Genomic DNA, 22,559 nt, shown 5'->3' with positions numbered 1-22,559 from the left:
CACTATGATATTTTAAGAACTTAGCCTTAATTGGGATTCCCCCCCGCCCCCCGCCCTGAAGTTTCTACAATGGATCTGTCATTGTTATAAGAAAAATACTTGGATGTATTTTCTAAGCTACCTTTTCAAAGAATATTGGTGTTTGTTAAACATTAGCCAAAAAAAAAATCGATATGTTACTGGCTATAGACTACCTCCCAGAGTGCTTCTTTGGCTTTTGTTCTTTATCCAGACATTTGGTCTTGAGTTCTGCCATTGGATGCTGTGAGTGAGGTCCTTGGCCTGACGTGCCACCGTGGGGTGAAGTGGGGTGGGGATGGGGAGGGCTTGGCCCCAGCTTCTCATGCTGGTGAGAAGGAAGGAAGACACAGGCAGCAGACTGGGAGTGGACTGAAGAGGACAGAAGGGGCAGAAGGGGTAGAGACAGATGGTGGGACCCACCAAAAGTCCCCAGTAACTTCAGACTCACTTAACTGGATTTTTTTATTTCCATGTATCAACTTTATTCTGCCAATTCCTTTTTGCTAAGTATGTTTTTGGATAACTATTCTGTCTCTCACTTCTTTATTTATAGTTTTGAGTTCTCCAAATATTTCATCTTTCTCTTTTGTTGTTCACTATTTATTTTTGTTAATCTTTTCATACCAAGAAATTAAATTGTTTAAATGTCTCTTGCAGCTAAGATTTAATTTTCCTTCTTGGGTATCTTGAAATTCTGCTTTGCGTTATTTTTACCTAATAGTGGCTTTTTCCATCAGCAGGAATGGAAGCAGTCAATAAAAATCAATTGCTGACTCAATGACTCTACGGAGGGTTTACCATAATGCATATTGGAAATGACTTTCAAACCCTTTTCCTGAATGGAAGGTGCCATGCTTGGGTTTTATGGCCTTCTAATGTTAGACAGTAATCTCATTTAGCATTTTCCCAAAGTGAAAACAGTGCATTAGGGCAGCGTAACAAGCATTGCAGATCAATACAGAGACAGAGCTTTGCCCTTACAGGTTAATCCAAGCAAAATATACCAGAGCCTAGTCCAGGAACTGGAAGATAATTACACTGATTCCCATCCTCTCTTTCCCCCATTCTGTCATCTAATCATCAATACAGGCTGACATGTATACAGAAAGGATTTCAGAAAATGTCTCCATTTGCATGTGCACACACACACACTCTCACACAGACCTAACTACCATACAGGAAATCTAGGGCCCTGGAAGTGAGTAGTATTGATTTCTGGTGATAAAAGTATATTTTGACACCTTGCAAATCATAACTAACTCATGGACTTTAACTTGCAGGAGTAATAGCTAAACCCAAGATAAATGCTTTCTTATACCTTAAATAACCCCATTCTAAGGAGCCCATAGTATCTGATGAATGAACTATTGTGAATAGTCTTTTTTAGAAGGGAAAAATACTCTAGCGTCTTCCTGTGATGCGCAGTATGTGGCAGCTCATTCTTTTCGGTCTTTCACTGCATGTTAATGGGGAGGGTGCTTCTGGCCTTCTCGCCCATCTCCCTTCCCCTGCTTTAAATCCACGGTATGTGGGAGGGATGTTGGTCCTCAGCACTGGGATAGAGTGTAGCGCTGCTTCCTCTTCAACTGTTAGAAGCATTAGTTGTACATGTGCTTGTCTCAGCTCACCTGATGCTTAATCCTGTTTTATTATTTGTTCAGATGTGTGTCTTGCTGTAATCAGTCAGTCGTGTCTGTGCTTCTGCCCTTTGAAGCACAGCTGACTCCTTTTAGATGCTGATGTTCATGGTAGGGGATTAAGGAAATCCGTGTCCAGAGACATTCACAGACATCTGAACTTGAGAATCTTAAAACTAGGATGGGATTGGATTTAAATTCTGTTCTTGGGTATTTGGCAAAACAGTAAGGTAATGAATGAAAAAGTACAATGTTATCTCTCTGTCTTCTTTTTCAGAGGGTAGTAAGAAATAAATTCCCTTAGGGGCCAGTAACGTGGTTTGCATTTCAGTTTCCTATTCTAACTGTATATATATATATTAGCTTAGTGTTGGATAAAAGTAGTGAGGAGATAAATCTTCACCCAGAGCTTTCCTTATTGATGAGAAATATTTCTCCTGTATTCTCTAGGGGTATTTTAGAACCCATCAAATTTAAAATAATGCTATTTTCAAGATTACTATGGAAATAACAAATTTAAATTTCAAGAAAAGAACTGATAAGAAAGTCTAGAACCTTTTGTATTAAACAAAACTGATTTAAAAAAAGACTCCCTAAAGTGATAATAATATATATATATTTCTGTGTATTTATTCCTTATAATCCCAGTTCCTCTACCATTTTTACAGGAGTATTTCAGCTTTGTTTGTATAATCCATTTGGTATATTTTATTTATTGTTACCATTTTTCAAGTGTGTATTGTCAGCTTTTTGGAAGCATCTATGTTAGTACTGCATATTCACTGAAAGCACTCTAAAATCTTGAGGTTTGTAAGTATAATTAGTAAAATTTTAGCTCAGGAAATGAAAAAAATTTTCTGTCCACTCATTCTGAACAATTTATTGCATGCCTTCTATAAGAGGGATCCATGTCAATAGCTGAGATCACAGAGAAAATAAGATGCAGTCCTTACCTGGGATTTGCATGCTAGTAACTCACAGTTGACTGTAGTACAGTCAGTATTAAGTACACAGTGAAAGAAGTTAATACAGGTGAGAGGGTCATCATAAAGGGAATGATGGACTCTACTGTGGATGGCGAGAGCTAGTGAAAGCCGTATAGAGATTACACTTCAGTACTTAGCTCAAGTGTTAGAAGATGGGTAGGTGTTTTCCTGGAGAAGGAAATGGCAACCCACTCCAGTATTCTTCCCTAGAGAATCCCATGGACAGAGGAGCCTGGCAGGCTACAGTCCATGGGATCGTGAGAGTCGGACTCGACTTGGCAACTAAACCAGGGGTTTTCCAGATACATGGAAAAGGGTGTGGCTTCGGTGCAGAGCATTTCCAAAATCAACAGCAATGGAGCAAAGACGTGAAGGGATGTGGAAGAACCAAACCCTGAAGAACCAGAGACAAAGGAATGTGGTCAGGCTGCACCTTGTACAGGGTGGGGACTGAGGCAAAAAAGCAGGCAGGAACCTGATCCCAAAGGACCTGCCTGTTGACCATGTATTTCATTTGGAAAGCAGATGCTGTCTAGACTTGGCTGTGAGAAAGAACCTTTTGGGAGAGTAGGAGTGGAGGGCGAAAGCTAAGAGGCCGAGAGACCAGAGATTCATGGCTTGAATCCAGGATATAAATGATTAAGAATTAATATAACAACAGTGAGTATGGAGAAAGGACTGGACTGCAGGGTCTCCAGCTCTGTGACCCACTGGAGGTGGGAGTGGAAGAGAACATAGGCTCCCAGGTTGGAGACCCGGCTGCTGGGCTGCAGAGTAACTGGCTCCATTCATGCAGTCACATTTTGGATTGGGTGGGAATGCTGCTCTGTCCAGAGAGTCTCATGGGGATGTCAGTTAATAGAATGAATTTCATGGTAGTCACTTATCTTGTGGAATATCTTTCTTAAAAGGTCAAAGAAAATAATTTCTCTTAAAGTTTTTTTTTAATTATTCTTTTTTCATTTGCAACATTTGTATATTGATGTATTTTTTAGCTTTGATCTTCATTCAGGTTGAAGCTTATTTGTCTCAGTGGTACCTGTTTTTGTTTCCAGGCGGTATGAGTATCACCCCGTCTGTGCTGATCTGCAGGCCCAGATTCTCCAGTGTTACCGCCAGAATACCCAGCAGACCCTCAGCTGCTCGGCTTTGGCCAGCCAGTACATGCGCTGCGTCAATCAGGCCAAACAGGTGGGCGTATGAACCAAGCTACCAGGGGCGCCAGAGGAATAGAAGACTGCCATCCGGGGCACTGGGAAGGTTAATGTGTGTGACAAGCTCTGTGTGGTCCCGAGTTGATTAAGCTTTCACCCAGGTGGTGGTAGGAAGAGTCCATGGTCTCCTTGTGTTCCACCTGCAGGAAAAAAAAAGATTTTACTTAAATGATACTTCTTCTAGTTGCCCTGAACTTTTGTCCTCTATACTGTAATTGTGTCGTCAAGGTCATTGCCCCATATTCTGGGCCAGTAGTCAAAGCCAGCAAAGAGGAAGGATACACATTAAGGGGCCAGCAGCTTCAAGTTCATAAACATGTAGTAGTCCTGCTGACGGAGAAGGCACTGGCACCCACTCCAGTCCTCTTGCCTGGAAACTCCCATGGACGGAGGAGCCTGATGGGCTGCAGTCCATGGGGTCGCTAGGAGTCGGACACGACTGAGCAACTTCACTTTCACTTTTCATGCATTGGAGAAGGAAATGGCAACGCACTCCAGTGTCCTTGCCTGGAGAATCCCAGTCCAGGGGAGCCTGGTGGGTTGCCATCTATGGGGTCGCACAGAGACAGACACAACTGAAGCAACTTAGCAGCAGTCATGCCAAGAGCCTGGTTTAAAAAATCAAAGGCAATTATAAACAGTGCTGCGATGAACATTGGGGTACATGTGTCTCTTTCAATTCTGGTTTCCTCGGTGTGTATACCCAGCAGTGGGATTGCTGGGTCATAAGGTAGTTCTATTTGCAATTTTTTAAGGAATCTCCACACTGTTCTCCATAGTGGCTGTACTAGTTTGCATTCCCACCAACAGTGTAGGAGGGTTCCCTTTTCTCCACACCCTCTCCAGCATTTGTTGCTTGCAGATTTTTGGATCGCAGCCATTCTGACTGGTGTGAAGTGGTACCTCATTGTGGTTTTGATTTGCATTTCTCTGATAATGAGTGATGTTGAGCATCTTTTCATGTGTTTGTTAGCCATCCGTATGTCTTCTTTGGAGAAATGTCTATGTTTATAATAGCCAGGACATGGAAACAACCTAGATGTCCATCAGCAGATGAATGGATAAGGAAGCTTTGGTACATATACACGATGGAGTATTACTCAGCCGTTAAAAAGAATTCATTTGAATCAGTTCTGATGAGATGGATGAAACTGGAGCCGATTATACAGAGTGAAGTAAGCCAGAAAGAAAAACACCAATACAGTATACTAACACATATATATGGAATTTAGAAAGATGGCAATGACGACCCTGTATGCAAGACAGGAAAAAAGACACAGCTGTGTATAACGGACTTTTGGACTCAGAGAGAGAGGGAGAGGGCGGGATGATTTGGGAGAATGGCATTCTATCATGTATACTATCATGTCAGAATTGAATCGCCAGTCTATGTCTGACGCAGGATACAGCATGATTGGGGCTGGTGCATGGGGATCACCCACAGAGATGTTATGGGGAGGGAGGTGGGAGGGGGTTTCATGTTTGGGAACACATGTAAGAATTAAAGACTTTAAAATTTAATAAAAAAAATCAAAGGCAGACATAAACTGAAACAACCCCTCCGCACTCCCCACCCCTCAAATGCAAGCACCTCTCAGTCTTCCACCAGTTGGTAGAGTCCACTCAGTTGGGCAGGGAAAGAGAGGCCAGAGATGGACTTAGGAAGCAGTTCCCATTGCTTCTGTGTAGCATAGGCATATTCTTCGTATGATCTTTCATAGCAGAATAATGGGAAGATAACAGGACGTGTGTTCTCCCTAATTTATGTACTTTAGAAAGCCAATGATAAACCCTGAAGCAAATTAACAATTCTGGCAGGTCACATAATTGCCTATCATTTAACTGATTTAACAGTTGGATATAGGTGGTTCTGAGAGATGAAAATTGTTGGAAACCGTGGTTCTTTCTGCTGACAAACTCCCTAGAGTTGACCTTGTAACCCAACTAAATCTAGTGTTTGAGCTGCACAGCATGCCTTCCTGTAGTCTAATTTGCTGTAGTTATAATAATGCCAGTTAGTATAAGTTTCTAACATGCTGGAAATATGGGAGGGTCAGTATTGTCTGGATAGCTGGAAAACAACAGCAGAACTAGTGGAAAAAACTGGAACCAAGATTTATTAAAAGCCTGTGTTATCGTTAAAGACCTTGTGGCTTGGGGCTTTTATCTGTTCCACTTCTGTGGCACTTGTCTGAGTCTCCGTAGTGTGCCAGAAATTCCTTCCTTTCGAGGTTTTTGGTAGAAGTAATGTTGCTAATGTTCAGTTAGCTTATTAAAAATAGCTTCTGATATGCTCTTAACAACCTCCAACCATCTATATCAATCCTGACTAAAGCACATGGAACCTGTAAGTTGGGTTCATGGATTTTTCTAGCTTGCTGTAGGTGCTGTATCAAGGTGAGGGGAGTAGTCAGTGCACAGAATGGCAAGGACAAAGTGTGTTTCAGCACCAGCGTCTTGTAACACAGGTGCCCGTGTCCACAGTGTGATCTGTAGCGTCAGCGAAGCAGCACCTGCAGTGGTGTCCGGAGTGTTGGCTCCGTCCTGATTGTCTGGGTTGTGTGGAACTGTCTGCATACCGCCTGGTGAGATCAGTAGCCTACATTCATAGAGTGAAACAAAATTAACTTGTGACAAAATCAAATGTGCCACATGGTACAGCAGAGAGTTTGAACTGGGCAAATCTGGGTTTGTATCCAAGCCCTGTTTTTTACTGGCTCTGTAGCCCTGAGCCTTGTGAAGTGAGGTCATATCATTTACAGTGCTGTGAGGATTCCATTTCTGTAGGATATTCAGGAAGTCTAATTTTTTCCTTTCTTGCCTCAATTGTGCCAAAACCAACTTATTGGCCAAAAGCAGCAAATCACTACTAGTGATTCCCAGGGGAAAACCGGTCCTCCGGTCCTGCCCACCCCTCTCCTCTGCAGTGTAATATAATGCTGTTTCTGGTGCCTGTTGTTTTTGCAGCTGTTAAATTCGAGTATTAGAATTGGAGTATATAACACTAGGTAGTATTAAAATGATATGTCCGCAAAACCTTTTAAACCTAAGATGAGCGGCATTGAAATGGGAAGGAACCAGTAGCACCCTGTATGTCTATAGATTTAGATTTCAAGGTCATTTCATATCCATCCTCTTATTTGTTTTTTTATGACAACTTGAGATGTAAATAGAGATGGTTTTATTTTCACCATTTTACAGTTGAGAGAATTGAGACCCAGGGAAGTCATGATGGTAAATTTAACAACTAGACCAAGATAGAACTTGCCATAAAACAAATTTAAAAATAAGTAGTGTTTGGCTTTTGAATTGGGTGTGTGAAGAAACATCCAGGAACACAGAAATAAGGTGGTAAGGGAAGGACAATAACGAAGGAAGTGAAAGGGGAAAACCTGAAGATTGAATGAAGTCATCTTTGAGACTGAAAGTAACAGATAGAGGGGTGGGATTATGAAGACGAAAACCAAAGGTGCAGTTTAGTGCTGTCACGTTTTAAGACAGAGGAGCCTGGAAGGCTGCGGTCCATGGGGTCGCTGGGGGTCGCTGAGGGTCGGACACGACTGAGCGACTTCACTGTCACTTTTCACTTTCATGCAGTGGAGAAGAAAATGGCAACCCACTCCAGTGTTCTTGCCTGGAGAATCCCAGGGATGGGGGAGCCTGGTGGGCTGCCGTCTATGGGGTCACACAGAGTCGGACACGACTGAAGCGACTTAGCAGCAGCAGCAGCAGCATTTTAAGACCATGCCAGGATGGCCAGTCGGGGCTACATCAGTATTTCCTGAACAGTCACTTTTCCACTAACACCATGTTTTCTCATGTGTGTGAAGTTAGCCTAACTTTGTGACCCCCGTTCTGCACCTGTTGTTAGAGACATTGGGCAGGATACATGGTTCTGACCCTTCATTTGTTGTTACAGTTCCTGACCCATCAACACCCCTTCTTATATTTCCTTGTTAAATCCAAAGAACAAGTTGAACATGCTAAGATGCTAAACATAACAGCAACCCATTAGGTCATGTTGTCCATTTCCTGCGCAGTACAAGAGTTTTCCCCTTGGAATACTTCCAATAGCCAAATCCACTCCACTTTTAAATGACTCATAAGATTGGGCTTTCACTGGTTCCCTTGGGGCATTGTTCTCTAGACTAATAGATTTCACTGATAAGAAAATTTCCGGATATTCCTTAGCCTTACTTTTTGTTTCTTATTCATCCACTTAATTCACATCAGTCTTTCTTCAGCTAGTCTTAAACAATTCCTCACGGTCAAGACGAGACATTTTAGACCGTTACTTCCAATTTATTAAGTTACGTTTTCTTCATAATGGTAAAGAGATATTAAATTGCTGCAATTACTACTACTAAGACTTAAAAGCTACTGGCTAGCTTTATGAAATACAGCATTTAAAAATATAGGAGGACAGTGATTGATAGACTTCTGTGTCTTTTATTTCTCATATCTGCTTAGCCTCATAGCTTTTTGTTTTTCTTTAAGCCTTATAGCGTTCTATAAACTCTTCAAGATTGAATTACCTGTTCTTACCGGCAAAGCCTGATTCACATTCATTCTGGCTTTCATGTACCTTACAGGAGAATGGGAGGGAGGGAGCAGCGAGAATCCAATAGTACTGACCCACTAGTAGGCCAAAATGTGCCCGAGTTCTGCTTACAAAGCGGATGTGTAGAACGGGCCTGTTCCCCAGTCTGCACTGCCCTGCTCCCTGGGACCCCCTTCACTGCCCCTCAGTTTATTTGCAGAATGTAGCTGCTTAGCTCTTTCCCAGCCCTGCTGCTATTGACAGAAAGGTACAGAAGTTGGCTAGATTCTTGAATGTCCTGTGCTCTCTGGAGCGGGAAGTTTATGGGGACTGCTGGAACACTCCAATCTAGTCACAGTGACCTGGGCTTCAGTTTCTCCTTTGGTAAATTAAGGATTTGAACTCAATGATCCACCAAGGCCTCGTAGCTGTTGTGTATTCCATGTCTGAGAACAAGCGGCAGACCACACAAGCGGCAGACCACACAAGCGCCCAGGTTCCTGAGCACCTTCACAGTGAGAGACATGGGCTCTTTGGTACAAGCGGCGTCTCTGCTTTGGTGACCTCCAGCATTTGTGGCTCCACTTCTTAGATTTTGCTGTCAGCCTTGAGCTTCCCCTCTGGAAGGAGAGGCACGCTTCTGGCTGGTCTGCGTGTTGACTAGCCCTTCATTAAGGCGGGCATCCTGGCAGCCCCGAGGAAGCCAAGGTGGCAGAATGGACTGGGAGGGGGCGAAAAGAGTCTCAGCTTCTCCAGAGTCAGTAGAGTGAGCAATGGTGCTCTCAGCGCTGCCCGGCAGAATGGAGCCCCCCGGCTAGTAAGCTGCATTGGAGAAAGCAGGCCACATCCCTCAGCTGGCCCCAGGCTTCTCTGCCCTGGGCTGGCTTCCACCCTATGAGCCACGGACCGTGGGTGGTAAGGGATTGTGGAAACAGAGCAGGAAGCCGGCTCAGGAGAGCCAACGAAAGACCAGACTAGAAATAAAGGCCTGGCCCAGGAGAGGCCCATGGGCCAGAGGTGAGCAAGAAGGCTGGAGTCAGATGGTGAAGGCTAGACAGAACTCCTGAACTGGAGCCAAGGTTTCAATCAAGTGGGTAGCGGGGCAGTGGCCAGGCAAGCAGCTCCGCTACAGGAAGGACTGAGATGAGGGCATCTTACGAGTGAGTCAGCCCCGCCCTCACTTAGGCCTGTGTGCTTCCTCTCACCTCCTTGAGGAGATCAGAAAGTTATTTGACCCGATAAATGAAGCCAGATCCTAATATGAAGTGACTCCATTCCAAGACTAGTGTACCTGGTTCTTTGTTTTGAAAATATAAGCAACACCCCAGTCTGTGGTTGTCCTCCAACTAGAAGACCTCAAGATTGGTGCCTGGAGAGGGATTTGCCATGGCACGGTATGTCGGTGGTCTTGAGAACAGTGGATTTATCTCCCCCTTGTACTTGGATTTACACTAGATCAGGGGTCGAGGACATACATCCCTGTTATTTGAGTATGAAGAGCACCTGAAACCATATTGGTGGGTTTCACTTTCACTTTAGAAATCAGAATCTTTGGAAGAAAAACCTAGTGTTCAGAGCAAGTTGTGTTTTATCGTTGTTTTAAGATGAGCTATAAATTACATGCAAATGGTTTCATAGACTCAAGCTGTTAGAGCTAGAAGGACATAGAAATCACATAACCTAATCACATCTCTTTACTTGGAAAAATTAGCACCCCAAGAGTTTCAGAGGTCTGTAGATGGGACAGAGTCCAAACCAGAATGACTTGATGCCAGACGCAGTACGCTGTTCCCTGTAATGTCAGATCACAGACATGGATGATCAGAATCACTGGGCGAATGTCTTTAAAATGCACGTGCCTGGTCCTTCCCCAAGAATCTGAGGTGGGACCTGAACATCTGAACTCCCAACAGATTGCTCATGCGTCCATGGAGTCTGAGAACCACAGCTCTAGAGCCCCATTGGCCTGAACTGCGTGAGAGGTCTTTAGCCTCAGAGATCTTGCCAAGTCTGACTCCCCACTCTCAGGAGAGGCGGAGCTGCTAGTCACAGCCTCCTGGGTCTGAGCCACCTGCAGCAGTCTCATCAGACTGACTAGTTCCGTTCTCAGCCTCAGCAGTAAATCAGATGTCTTAGACAGAGGTCAGGAGCCTCTGAAAAAGAAGTTCCTTTCTCCTATCCTCTTGCCCCGCGGCAGCTGTGCATGTGTGCTAAGTCGCTTCAGTTGCGTCTGACTCTCTGCGACCCCATGGACTGTAGCCCACCAGGCTCCTCTGTCCATGGGATTCTCCAGGCAAGAATCCTGGAGTGGGGTGCCGTGCCCTCCTCCAGGGGATCATCCTGATCCAGGGGTGGAATCCAAGTCTCATTACATCACCTGTGCTGGCAGGTGGGTTCTTTACCACCTGGGAAGCCATTGCAGCTATAGGTGCTGCCAGGTGGGGAGCCACACCTAGTCTTCCTGGGCAGGAGGGAGGAAGGGGCACCCGGGCGAGGTAGCTGTCCCCTGGCCAGCCCACACTTGTGACTGGACCCTTCCTTGGCTCTGCTGCTCCCAGGCACCGACTCCCCTCCCCTGACCCACATCAGAGACCTTCTCCTTAGGCTCTGTTCAGGTCCCACCAGGCACGTGCATTTTAAAGACATTCGCCCAGTGATTCTGGTCATCCATGTCTGTGATCTGACATTACAGGGAACAGCGTACTGCGTCTGGCATCAAGTCTCCAATGCACACACATGCCCACCTTCAGGGAGCACCAAGATAAACCAGAAGGCTTAAAAGGGAGCTTGCTCTTATTGTGTCTGAAGGCTTGTTTATCATCACCACCTAATGATGTTTCTTGGGGCTTCCCTCGTAGCTCAGTTGGTAAAGAATCCACCTGCAATGCAGGAGACTCCGCTTCGATTCCTGGGTCAGGAAGATCCTCTGGAGAAGGAAAAGGCTACCTACCCACTCCAGTGTTCTTGGGCTTCCCTTGTGGCTCAGCTAGTAAAGAATCTGCCTGTAATGTGGGACGCATGAGTTCGATCCCTGCATTGGGAAGATCCCCTGGAGAAGGGAAAGGCTACACACTCTAGTACTGTGGTCTGGAGAATTCCATGGACTGTATAGTCCATGGGGTTGCAAAGAGTCAGATACGACTGAGCGACTTTCATTCACTCACAATGAGGTTTCTTAATCACCTAATGGGCCACTTATCTTCAAGAGGACGCATGGGCATTGAGGAGAGTATTCCCATTCTTCCATGGGACCCCCCTTCAGATTTGGAGTCATGTCAAAGCAAATGAAATTCCAAAGTTTAGATTTCTTACTCAGCCTCTTCTGTCACAGGAGTCCTTTTCTAAAGCACCTTCTGAGAGTAACAGTTACTTTATGACATTTTCTTTAAAAAAAAAAATCTGGTTTTAATAGAAGAAATATTACTGTGGTAATAGACTTATTTTTCTTAATAGGCACTTCTTTTCTAGTGTTTATGCTTCAAGAGTTAGAAGTGCAGTATGTTAGTGTTTTGTCTGTTATTACAGCAAGTTGTATAAACAGTTAATTACTTGTAACTTAATTTGAATATCACACAGAGAGCATTTGTCATAAGAAGAGATGAAACTAGACCCAGGCATAAAAAAATTAACCTGCGTTTCCTCCAAGAAGGAAGAATAAAGAACAGCACTTGCTGGGGGGAAGAGACAGATACTGAAAACAAAATAAGTTCGCTAATCGGATTTTCAGGTGGCCAGGAGCAGTACTTGGCACACAGGCAAGGCACGCTTTGTGCTTCTCATAAATTGAATTTATTGATTACTTTCTCTTACTTCTCACAGTCTTCTCCTCCTGTCTCTGTCACTCCCTGTTCCTCCTCGGAGCTCCATTCTCTTCCACTTCCCACTTTTCCTGCCCCTCTTCAGTGAAAACTCAGGTTTGTCAGGACACGTTTCTGTTTCCAGGTAAACCTTTCCCTGGGAAGCCTTCCTTCTTCCGTAACGCAGCTTTACTAGGTCTTTTGAAATCCTGGTGAGAGTCTGGGTAAGCTCACAGAGACAAGCACTCTGAGTGGTAATTTTTTTTTTTTTCTGGCTGCACTGGTCTCTGTTGCTGTGCGTTGAACGGGCTTCTCCTTGCAGTGGCTTCTCTTGTTGCGGAGCACTGGCTCCAGGGCCCTCGGGCTTGGTTGTAGTGGTGCCAGGCCCGCTTGCCCAGGGGCATGTGGAATCTTCCCAGACCAGGGATCAGGCCTGTGTCCCCCTGCACTGGCAGGTGGATTCCTAACCACTGGGCCTCCAGGAAAGTCTGGTATCTTTTTTTTTTTTTTTTTAATAAAGACCAGGAACACTGTTTTTATTGTCATGATAGTTGTGAGTAACCCAGGGTTACCATTATTCTTCTTACATATATGGAGAGGACCAGTAGCTGATACACTGCCAATGATGGTCCGCCCCTCCAAGAAGGCAGTTGATGAGATCACTTTGTAACTAAAATATTTGAGGAAGACCTTTAGATCATCTTAATCAATGGAAATGACACGCATCCTCTTGTTCCCAGGGGCCCTGCTTCTGTCTGACAGGGTGCATTGCTAGCTTCTTCCTCAGTGGCCAGGATCAGAGAGACTTAGGAAAAGAACTGTGCAGGTGCCTGAACCAGTCTCTCCTTTGGGTAATTTACCCAGCTGTTGATAAAGGCGTTTCCGCAGGCCCCAATACGTGAATGATGAGCAAATGCCAGGAATTTCTTTCTCCACATTAAGATTAAGTGTTAGCAGTTCCTTAAATGAAGGAAGCAATTTTTTATAACTTGCAAATCTTCTCCCTCATTCTTTGGGGAATTTCCTATGTTAATTTATGCAGCGTTAAATTTATGCAGAGTTGAAATTCAACCCAACAGCAGCGACTTACAGAACTTATACGTGGGAGCTGACTGATACGGACCCTGTCAGGCTTCAGGAGCCCTCCACCCAGAGGTCCTTGCTCCTGGATTGGGACAGGTTTTTATTGCATAAAATAATTTGTTCATTGAAAAAAAATTTCAAGTTGACATCATGTCTGTGAATGTCTCTGACAGAAATGAGGTGGTCTTGTACCACCTCCACCACCCATTGGTGGCAGCTGAGTGCAGTCTGACAGCGTGTATAGGCCAGCCCTGGAAGACACAGCCTTGTCCCCTGTGTCTTCAGGGAGTCGCCTGGGAATCACCTGAACTGCCATGCTCTCTTTGAGGATGCAGTTTTTAATACACATAACAAGGTATTTTGTGACTGTGGTTACTTCTTTTGTGTTTTATATTTGTTCAAAAATGTTCTTGTAGTGTCTTCCTGGTAGGCTGACCCATGATCCTCACACCATCCAAGGCCCAGCTTGTCTCTCTTGAGAGAGTCTGACATGCATTACATGACTGGGCTGAAAAATTACCCTTCTGCATTCAGTCAGGGTTACAGGGAGGAGAACAGTAAAAAGGTTCCCTAGAATCTTGCCAATACTTTTAGCACTTGCGTCAGTTACATTGTGGTCACTGTGGATCATTTTGTAACATTGGAAAAGAGGTACGTGGTCACACGACTGTTGCTATCACTGTGAGACCTGAATTGTAGAATGAGGCCCAGCTATGTGGTTTTGAGCAGGCAGGTAACAGATTATAACCTGCAAAGTGATCATTTTCTTTAGTATCTACGTGCCCTTGCATAACCTCAGTGTAGATCTCTTTACACTGACTTCGGTTTTGTATTAACAACTAGTGTTGTGGCAAGGTTGTCTGTGTATCTGGAGTTTATAGAGCTTCCCGCCTCTATAGTTGGAGAGACTTTCACAGATCAAGTCACAAGGGTGTGAGGATAAATGATAACCGTGGCATTGCCTGGCCTGACCCTTACATGGTAAGTGCTCGATTTTTAAGCTTTCAAACAAATAGAGAGCTCATACTTGAGTGATGGGTTTGAGAGAAGCCTCGCGTTCTGGTGTTAATTCTGCAAGACGATTCTCTGCCGAGTGGAGCCTTCCGCTTGATCTGCTCTGTCTTTCCGTTTTCTGTAGACGTGTCCAGCTCCTCTGGCTCACTTCCTCTTTGACTGCGTCATTGTTTTTTCTGACCACTGCTGTACGCTCCCCTGCACGCTGCCTAGTCTGCTTTCATATCTTTCGTGCCCCGTGGACATAGGCTTCTCAGAAACCCGTCATCATGGACACTGTAGGATAACCTTTAGGGTAAGCTCCTCCTCCAGGACGCTTATTGGTCCTCCTCTCCCTTTTCATCCCCTTTATTTCAGTCTCCTTTCTGCATCTCTATCCTTAACTCTTTAAAGACCTTTGAGCTCTTTCCCAAGCCCGCAACTTCCCTCTGGACCTTTCCTTCTGGGATGTCTCATCATCGTCCCAGGCCCAAAGTTAGAGTCATATTCCTTATTCCCAAAATGACTCCTCTCACTGACTTCCCTGTGTCTTTTGGCCACACCCCCTTCCTCCCTGTCACCGAGGAGCCCTCATGCCTGAGGTTCCGTCACTGCTTTCTCCGCTTTCCTCTGTCTTGTTATCACTGTTTCTTGTTCCCAGCCTGGCTTCATTTCTAATCTGCCTCCTCTTGGTTTTCCTGCCTCCACACACTTCTCCATTGAGGCCATTGTGCTAAGGATGTCAGGGTAACCTTTCTAAATGTGTTTTCCTGTCAAGAAAAAAAAAATTGTTGGATTCCCAGGTTTTTTCAGTGGCTAGCAAGCATGAATCCCAGCCTCACAGTCACAGGGGGCCCTTTTTATACTCCTTCCCTTGGTACGTCCTGAGTGTCTGTCCTTTCCTCTAGCTGGGCCTGTCTTTCCTTCATTCTTCATCCCATGCATAATGGGCTTCTGCCCTCCTCTGAGTCTTTCCCAGTTCTTCCCCGCCTCATCCCCCCACCTCTGGTCCTTCTGTCTGTATATCCTGTCCATAGTGGAAGATCATTGGAGGCGCCTTCCTTGATCACTCCAGCTGCAGACAGTTATCCTCTTCTGAAATAGGCAGCACCACTCTGCTTTTGAACTAATACCTGCTCTGGAAGAGTACACAAAAAACTGGGGAGTCGGAGAAAGGGAGAAGTGACTTTGTCCTATGTATTCTTTTGTTCCTGAGTCTTACACTGTGTACATGTATCATTTATTCAGGAAAAGAAAATTTTAACATATTTAGCAAATATATTTTAAAAATAGCAAGTTATTACTGTTTATTATGCCTCTTTCCTCATATCACCTAACTCAGTATAATGAGTACCTAGTCGGAGCTCAGTTAAGAAGTTGGATACGTGAACAACTGGCTGAAAATGTGAGGGATGGAAGGAAGAAGGCATGAACAAATCAGAGGCAATCTTGGGCCTGACCCAGTCTCCTCCTCTTGATTAATTTCAAAACTAAAGGAGAAAGAATCACTTTTGTCTTCTTAAGTTCAGTTCAGTTCAGTCGCTCAGTCGTGTACGACTCTTTGCGACCCCATGAATCGCAGCACGCCAGGCCTCCCTGTCCATCACCAACTCCCGGAGTTCACTCAGACTCACATCCATCGAGTCAGTGATGCCATCCAGCCATCTCATCCTCGGTCGTCCCCTTCTCCTCCTGCCCCCAATCCCTCCCAGCATCAGAGTCTTTTCCAATGAGTCAACTCTTTGCATGAGGTGGCCAAAGTACTGGAGTTTCAGCTTTCACATCATTCCTTCCAAAGAAATCCCAGGGCTGATCTCCTTCAGGATGGACTGGTTGGATCTCCTTGCAGTCCAAGGGACTCTCAAGAGTCTTCTCCAACACCACAATTCAAAAGCATCAATTCTTCGGTGCTCAGCTTTCTTCACAGTCCAACTCTCACATCCATACATCACCACAGGAAAAACAGGAAAAACCATAGCCTTGACTAGACGGACCTTAGTCGGCAAAGTAATGTCTCTCCTTGTCCTAAAAAATAGAGACAGTTTATCTCCAGCCCCAGCTAGTTAGAGTTTTAATCTGATCATTAAGAACTTTTGTGTGTTTGTTTAGGATTTTGTATGAAGAAAATCTTAAAAACCCAATCAAGAAAACGGTTAGAATTGATCAAAAATTCAATAAAGTTGCAGAATACAAAATTAATGTACAAAAATCAGTAGTATTTCTATACACTAACAGTGAATTTTCTAAAAAAGAAATTGATCCCATCTGTCCCTTGTGGCTCAGCTGGTAAACAATCCGCCTGCAATACAAGAGACCTGGGTTCGATCCCTGGGTTGGGAAGATCCTCTGGAGAAGGGAAAGGCTACCCATTCCAGTGTTCTGGCCTGGAGAATTCCTTGGACCGTATAGTCCTTGGGGACACAGAGAGTCAGACATGACTGAGCAACTTTCACTTCACTTCATAGTAACATTAAAAAATAATAAAATACTTAGGAATATTTTTAACCAAGGAGATCAGAGATCTCTCCTCTGAAAGCTCTAAGATATTGATGAAAGGGATCAAAGAAGATACAAATAAATGGAAAGGTATTCATCGATTGGAAGAATTAATGCTTCTAAAGTGGCGATACTAACAAATGTCATCTATAGATTTTTTGCAGTCCCTATCAAGATTCCAATGGTATTTTTTTATAGAAAAATAGGGAAAAAAAGAGAGAGAAAAAAAAAAAAACACTTCTAAAATGTTTTGGAGCCACAATAGACCATGAATAGCCAAAGGAATCCTGAGAAAGAAGAGCAAAGCAGGAGGTGTCATATGTCCTGATCTCAAACTATATTCTGGAGCTATAATAATTAAAACAGTATGGTGCTATCTATGGTATAGACACATAGACCAATGAAACAGAATTGAGAGCCCAGAATTAAACCCAAGCACATACAGTCAAATGTTTGACAAGAGAGCCAAGAATATTCAATGGAGAAAGTCTCTTCAGTAAATGGTACTGGGAAAATTGGATATTCATATGTCAAGGAATGAAAACTAGACTCCTGTCATATACCACTCACAAATATTAACTCAAAATTGATTAAAGACTGAAGTAAGAGAAAACATGAACCTCTTAAAAGAAAACATAGGATAAAAGCTCCATACCATCAGTGTTGATAGTTAGTGTTTGGAAATCATACCTAAAGTACAAGCAACAAAATATACAAGTGGGACCACATCACACTAAAAAGCTTGTGTACAACAAAAGAAGGCAACGAAGTGAAAAAACAACCTAGAGAATGGGATAAAAATATTTGCAAACCATGTTTCTGATTAGGGGTTAATATCCAAAATAATATAAAGAATTCAAGCAATTCAGTAGCAAAGAGAAAGATCCAATTAAAAAATGGACAAAGGATCTTAATAGACATTTTTTCAAAGATATAGAATGGCCAACAGATATATGAAAAGATATTCAATATCACTAGCCGTCAGGGAAATGCAGATTACAATTACAATGAGATATTACCTCATACCTGTTAGAATGGCCATCATCAAAGAAACAGGAGATAACAAATGCTGCATAAACGTGGAGAAAAGGGAACCCTTGTGCACTACTGGTGGGATCATTAAATTGGTGTAGTAACTATGGAAAACAGTAAGGAGGACTCTAAGAAATTAAAAATAGAACTAGTATATCATCCAGCAATTCCACTTCTGGGAATATATCCAAAGGAAAAAAAACACGAACTTGAAAAGTATATCTGCATGTTAATAGTGGGATTATTTATAACGGGCAAAGCATGAAAACAACCTGTTTCTATCAGTACAAATGGATAAAGAAATTGTGGTGCAGTGGAATATTATTCAGCTATCAAAAAACCCAAGGAAATCCTACTATTTGCTGCTACGTGGGTGGACGTTGAAGGCATTATGCTAAGTGTAATAAATTTGACAGAGAAAGACAAGTCTGTATGATCTCACTTTTATGTCAAATCTATAAGCAAAAAACAAAGACAAGATTTTGGTTACAAGAGGTAGCAGTTGTGGGGGGATGTGGCGTGGTGGAGGTATTGGAGGAAGGTGGTCAGAGGCACAAATTTCCAGTTATAAGATAAATAAATACTGGAAATGAGTAACACTGGATTATGAAATAGGAAAGTTTTTAAGGAAGTGAATCTTAGAGAGAGTTCTCGGTACAAGGATAATTTGTGTCTTTTCTTTTTATTGTATCTATATTAGATAATGGACATTAAACCTATTGTGACAATCATTTCAGAATATATGTAAATCAAACCGTAATGCTGTATACCTTAAACCTGTACAGTGATGCATGTCAATTAATTCTCAATAAAGCTGGGAAAAAAAGAATTCTTCCTGTGTAATGTTCCTCACACCCACCCACACAGATAACTAAACAGAATGTAGGGGCCATTTCTGAAATGTGGGAATACTGACTTAGATGTGTGTAGCTCCAGCCAGCATTGTGAGTTCATGAACAGCTGCACCCTGCCTCAAGTGAGCAGAAGTTTAAGGGACCGGATCTTGACTTTAACTGAGGGATGCCCTCTCTGCCCCACTTCACCCCCACCCCACCCCCACCCTTGCCCCGCTGGCAATACCTTTCTTCCAGTCCATGCCACCAGAAAGCTCCCACACATCCTCAGATGTCCAGGGTAGTGAGACAGCACTCACGCTCCCCCCAGTACCCTTACTGTCACAGGCCAGGCCGGGGTCACCCTTAGGGTTCAGTTGGATATGGTGGGGGGAGGGCTTATTTGGAGATTATTCATGATTCGGTAGTGGTGTTCATTAGAGGTAGTCATATTTTGAGACCAGGAAGCATATGCCTTGCTATACGTGTTTTTGAGGTGGATCTTTGAAAAGCAACACAAACAGTACTAAGTAGTTCCTGCCCATTTCTGGCCCCCTCCTTCTGATGGTAAATCTTACGTTTTCTCTTTCTCTTGCAGAGCATGCTTGAGAAGGGAGGATAAAATCAACTTTTAGAAGAAGGAAAATTCCTTCAACGTTAATTCCAGAGGTGGAACATTTTTCTTTTCCTAGTGAGAAAGCAACCCATTTAAAGAGAAGATCATTAGAGAGAAACATCGGAGAGCAAATTCAGCAGAAGCGTATGTTTGATCAGCAGCAGTTTGAAAAGCCAAGGTGTAGATCAGGGATCATCCGTCAAGGACATGCCGCAGTGTTAATAAACCCCATTTATGATAATTACAAAGAAAGGCAGCCGTCTCCACCTTGAGTACTTTCTATTCTACTTCCTCTTCTAACCAGGCTCCATCGTTTGGTGAACCTGGGCTCCCACAGAGCCAGGGCTTGGAATCAAGGGCTGAGGTCACTGGAGTGGGGAGAAGAGAAGGCTAGGTTTCCTCCATCTCCGGCCTGCAGTGTTGGCGGAATTGGCTGCGCTGTGGCATGTCAGGCTTCTCCCTTTTCCTTTTCTGCCTTGACTATCTAAAAGCTACTTTATTTTAACTTATTATGGTGATCATGTAAGAAGACAAAAAGAGAAAATGTACCTCTTTTACTGGAATAATGTTTCTGATTACAAGTGAAATAAGGCATTTTTTTTACAAACATAAAGGCAACCTGGCTTCTGCAACCTCTCCTCCATCATGAATACCGACATCGTTACTTCACTCACTATCAATAATAAATATATTTTCTGACAAAGACTGTCATAGTCTGGGGCTTTGTGTGTTTTTTGTTTTTCTTTTTTTGCTGGGTTAAATGGTTATCCTTATGGGAATTGAGTTGATTTATAATGTTATTAATTTGCATTTGTGTGGTACCTTTCCTCTAAAAAGCTCCAACACATTTTGCAGAACCTCAGACAGGCAAAAGAGGGTTATAATTTGCCTCCCGGGGAGGTAGGCTTCAGTAAGATCTTTACAAATTGCACGAACCTTCCTTTCTTTGAGATGACCAAAGTCATCCTGCCTGGAGCAACCACTAGTTCCTGGGTTAGGCACTTCTGATCCTGCAATACTAGAAAAATGTTAAAAGGAAAAAGAAAAACAAATTAACCCTGAGAGCTTCTTCTCTTTCTGATTTGATGTAAACTTCCTGATTTTAACTCACTTTCCTACCAGCGAATTGGTGTTTCAGCACTGGAAGTTGGAAATGAGCATCCATGCCGAATGGAAAGATTTTTCTGGAAAATAAATGAAGAAGTGAAAACCAGTGCTCTGTGATGTCATCTAAATATCTTTGGACATTAGAATTTAAGCATCCAGGCTCCGGAGTAAGGTCCATCTGTGTTCAGATTGTAGCTCTGCTACCTACCACCTGGGGGACCTAGCTAAGCTGCCCCGCCTAAGCCTAAGATTCCTCAACTGTAAATCGAGGGGAAATGCAGGAACCTGCTTTGTAGGCTTATGGTGAAGAGTCAAGATGCTTTCCACATCCTTTCGATCAGGTCCATTGTTGTTGGATATGTGATGATAATAAACGTATTTGGAGTTGGGGGCATGGAAGGAACATCCACATACCTTTTAGAGAAAGTTGGGATGCATCTAACATGTCAGGAAAATTTCAGACAGCCCCCTTAAGCATCAGTGTGGCTTTTCATGCATCTGAATTCCTAGGTTGGCTTCATTTTTTTGGCATCTTCTTGGACACACCTGTAAACCTGATGTTGATTCTGAGTGACACTGGGGACACTCCTCAAATAATTATTGAAAGGCTCTGTGACTCTTGTTTAATGAAACTTTTCTTTTTGTTAAATGGTGCAAAAGAAGCTGCATTCATTTCAGCGTGAATGAAGGAAGCCTTGGTAACTTGAGCAGCAGCACATTCTGTCAGGAAGGCATCCAGGTAGCTGCCTGGGAGAAATAATAGGTACACATAAACAAATGTGTACACGGTGACTTGCTGCAGTGTTTGCAAATCAGCTAACTCACAAATTCCCTCCTATACTGCTTTGTTTTGCAATTTAGAGCCAAGAACTTGGCACATCCCAGGCTGCCAGTCTTGTTGGCTGGCAGAGAGATACAGCACGGAAGAGTCAGGCACTTCACGCTGGTTAAATCCATGAAAACAGGAGGTGGTTTGTCAGGGCTTCTCTCTCCCAGCACCATTATTAACTTCTCATCCAGATAAGCAAGATGCATGCAAGAGGGAAAGACACACTTCAGGGGAATAAAAGGTGAAATGCCTTTTCCTGCACCTTGGAGCCCTCCCTGTGAATTGTATCACAACTCTGCCCAGGTCAACTGTTAACCTCAAGACGGCTGTTTGGGGAGAATGTTGTGATCTGTGTTAAGCTCATGGAGCGACACGCTCCAATCAGTATCTGCGTTAAGTAGAACATACCTTGAACCAAACGGTTTGGCTCATGAAGCCAAGAAGAATAAAGTATCCTGAAAGCTGGTCAGATGTTATCACACTAAACTAATGTCTGGTGAACTTCTAGAAGACAGCGGGGTCTAATCAGCACCAAGTCCTGCCTTTGGAAAGTCAATAACTTATTACAGAAACTGTGCCAATGTGCAGTGGTTTAAAATATTGACTGTTATTAACAGTGAATGTGGACTGCTAAAAGTCAGGCGCTGGTGACCTGCTCATCCACCAGTGAGACTCCTCTCCGTAGCAGCTCTAAGCTGCTGGTGTTTTGCTTCAAACTAAACAAGCAGCCAGACATCCTCTTAGGAATCCAGGCTGAGTCAAGGATCTTAGCTTGACATCTTTCAGGCTAAGGCATGGACAGGGAATTAAAGGAAGGGGATAAGGCCATACTGTCCATAAGAGAGAACACTGGCTCTTGGCGATCCAAGCTGTTCTTGGCTTGACATCTTTCAGCCTCCAGGTATAATTGCTTTCACCAGTAACCTGCAGGATAATTCTCTTTCCCCTCTTTCTGTGAGCTCTGGAAGCTGACCCTTTGAAGATAAAAGAATTAGAGCAGCTGAACAATTGAACAAGTAGCAATGGCTTACTGTGATGGTTCTGTTCTGAGTGACAATTCTTGATAAGCTAATACTTTAAATGAACAAGTTAATGTATATTTGTTTCTTTGTCCCGGCTCCCCCAAGTTTTCATCAATTTCTCAGCTCCCCCCTTAAGTCATTCCATCTTTATCTCCTTCTCTAGACTCTTCTGTGTATTTAAACTTTTCTCACCGTTGTTGGCCTTCCAGGCCCACCTCCTGACACATTCGGCATTATCTTGGGTACGGAATCCTAGGCTGTTGGTCTGAGTTCTGTGCTCTGACCCATTGAATCAAGTCACTTCCCCTCGGGTTTCTCTGTGCCCAGTGGCCCACTCTGATTCTTCTCCATTA

General features: G+C 43.6%; 1 protein-coding gene across 2 annotated transcripts in view; it reads left to right on the top strand.

Moving 5' to 3' along the window:
- Positions 1 to 19,930, top strand: part of CHCHD3 (coiled-coil-helix-coiled-coil-helix domain containing 3) — a 289,889-nt gene extending 269,959 nt beyond the window's left edge. For both annotated transcript variants that reach the window (XM_068972961.1, XM_068972962.1), the window contains 2 exons: positions 3,700 to 3,835; positions 19,231 to 19,930. In XM_068972961.1, coding sequence (XP_068829062.1) covers positions 3,700 to 3,835; positions 19,231 to 19,254 — 160 coding nt within the window. In that variant the 3' untranslated portion in view covers positions 19,255 to 19,930. The remainder of the gene's footprint in view (positions 1 to 3,699; positions 3,836 to 19,230) is intronic.
- Positions 19,931 to 22,559: the final 2,629 nt, after the last annotated feature.

This window comes from Capricornis sumatraensis, chromosome 5 (genome assembly GCF_032405125.1).
Source record: "Capricornis sumatraensis isolate serow.1 chromosome 5, serow.2, whole genome shotgun sequence".
NCBI classification, from domain to species: Eukaryota; Metazoa; Chordata; class Mammalia; order Artiodactyla; family Bovidae; genus Capricornis; species Capricornis sumatraensis.
Note: the sequence above shows the minus strand (reverse complement) of the source record. Positions and strands in the feature narration are given on the sequence as shown.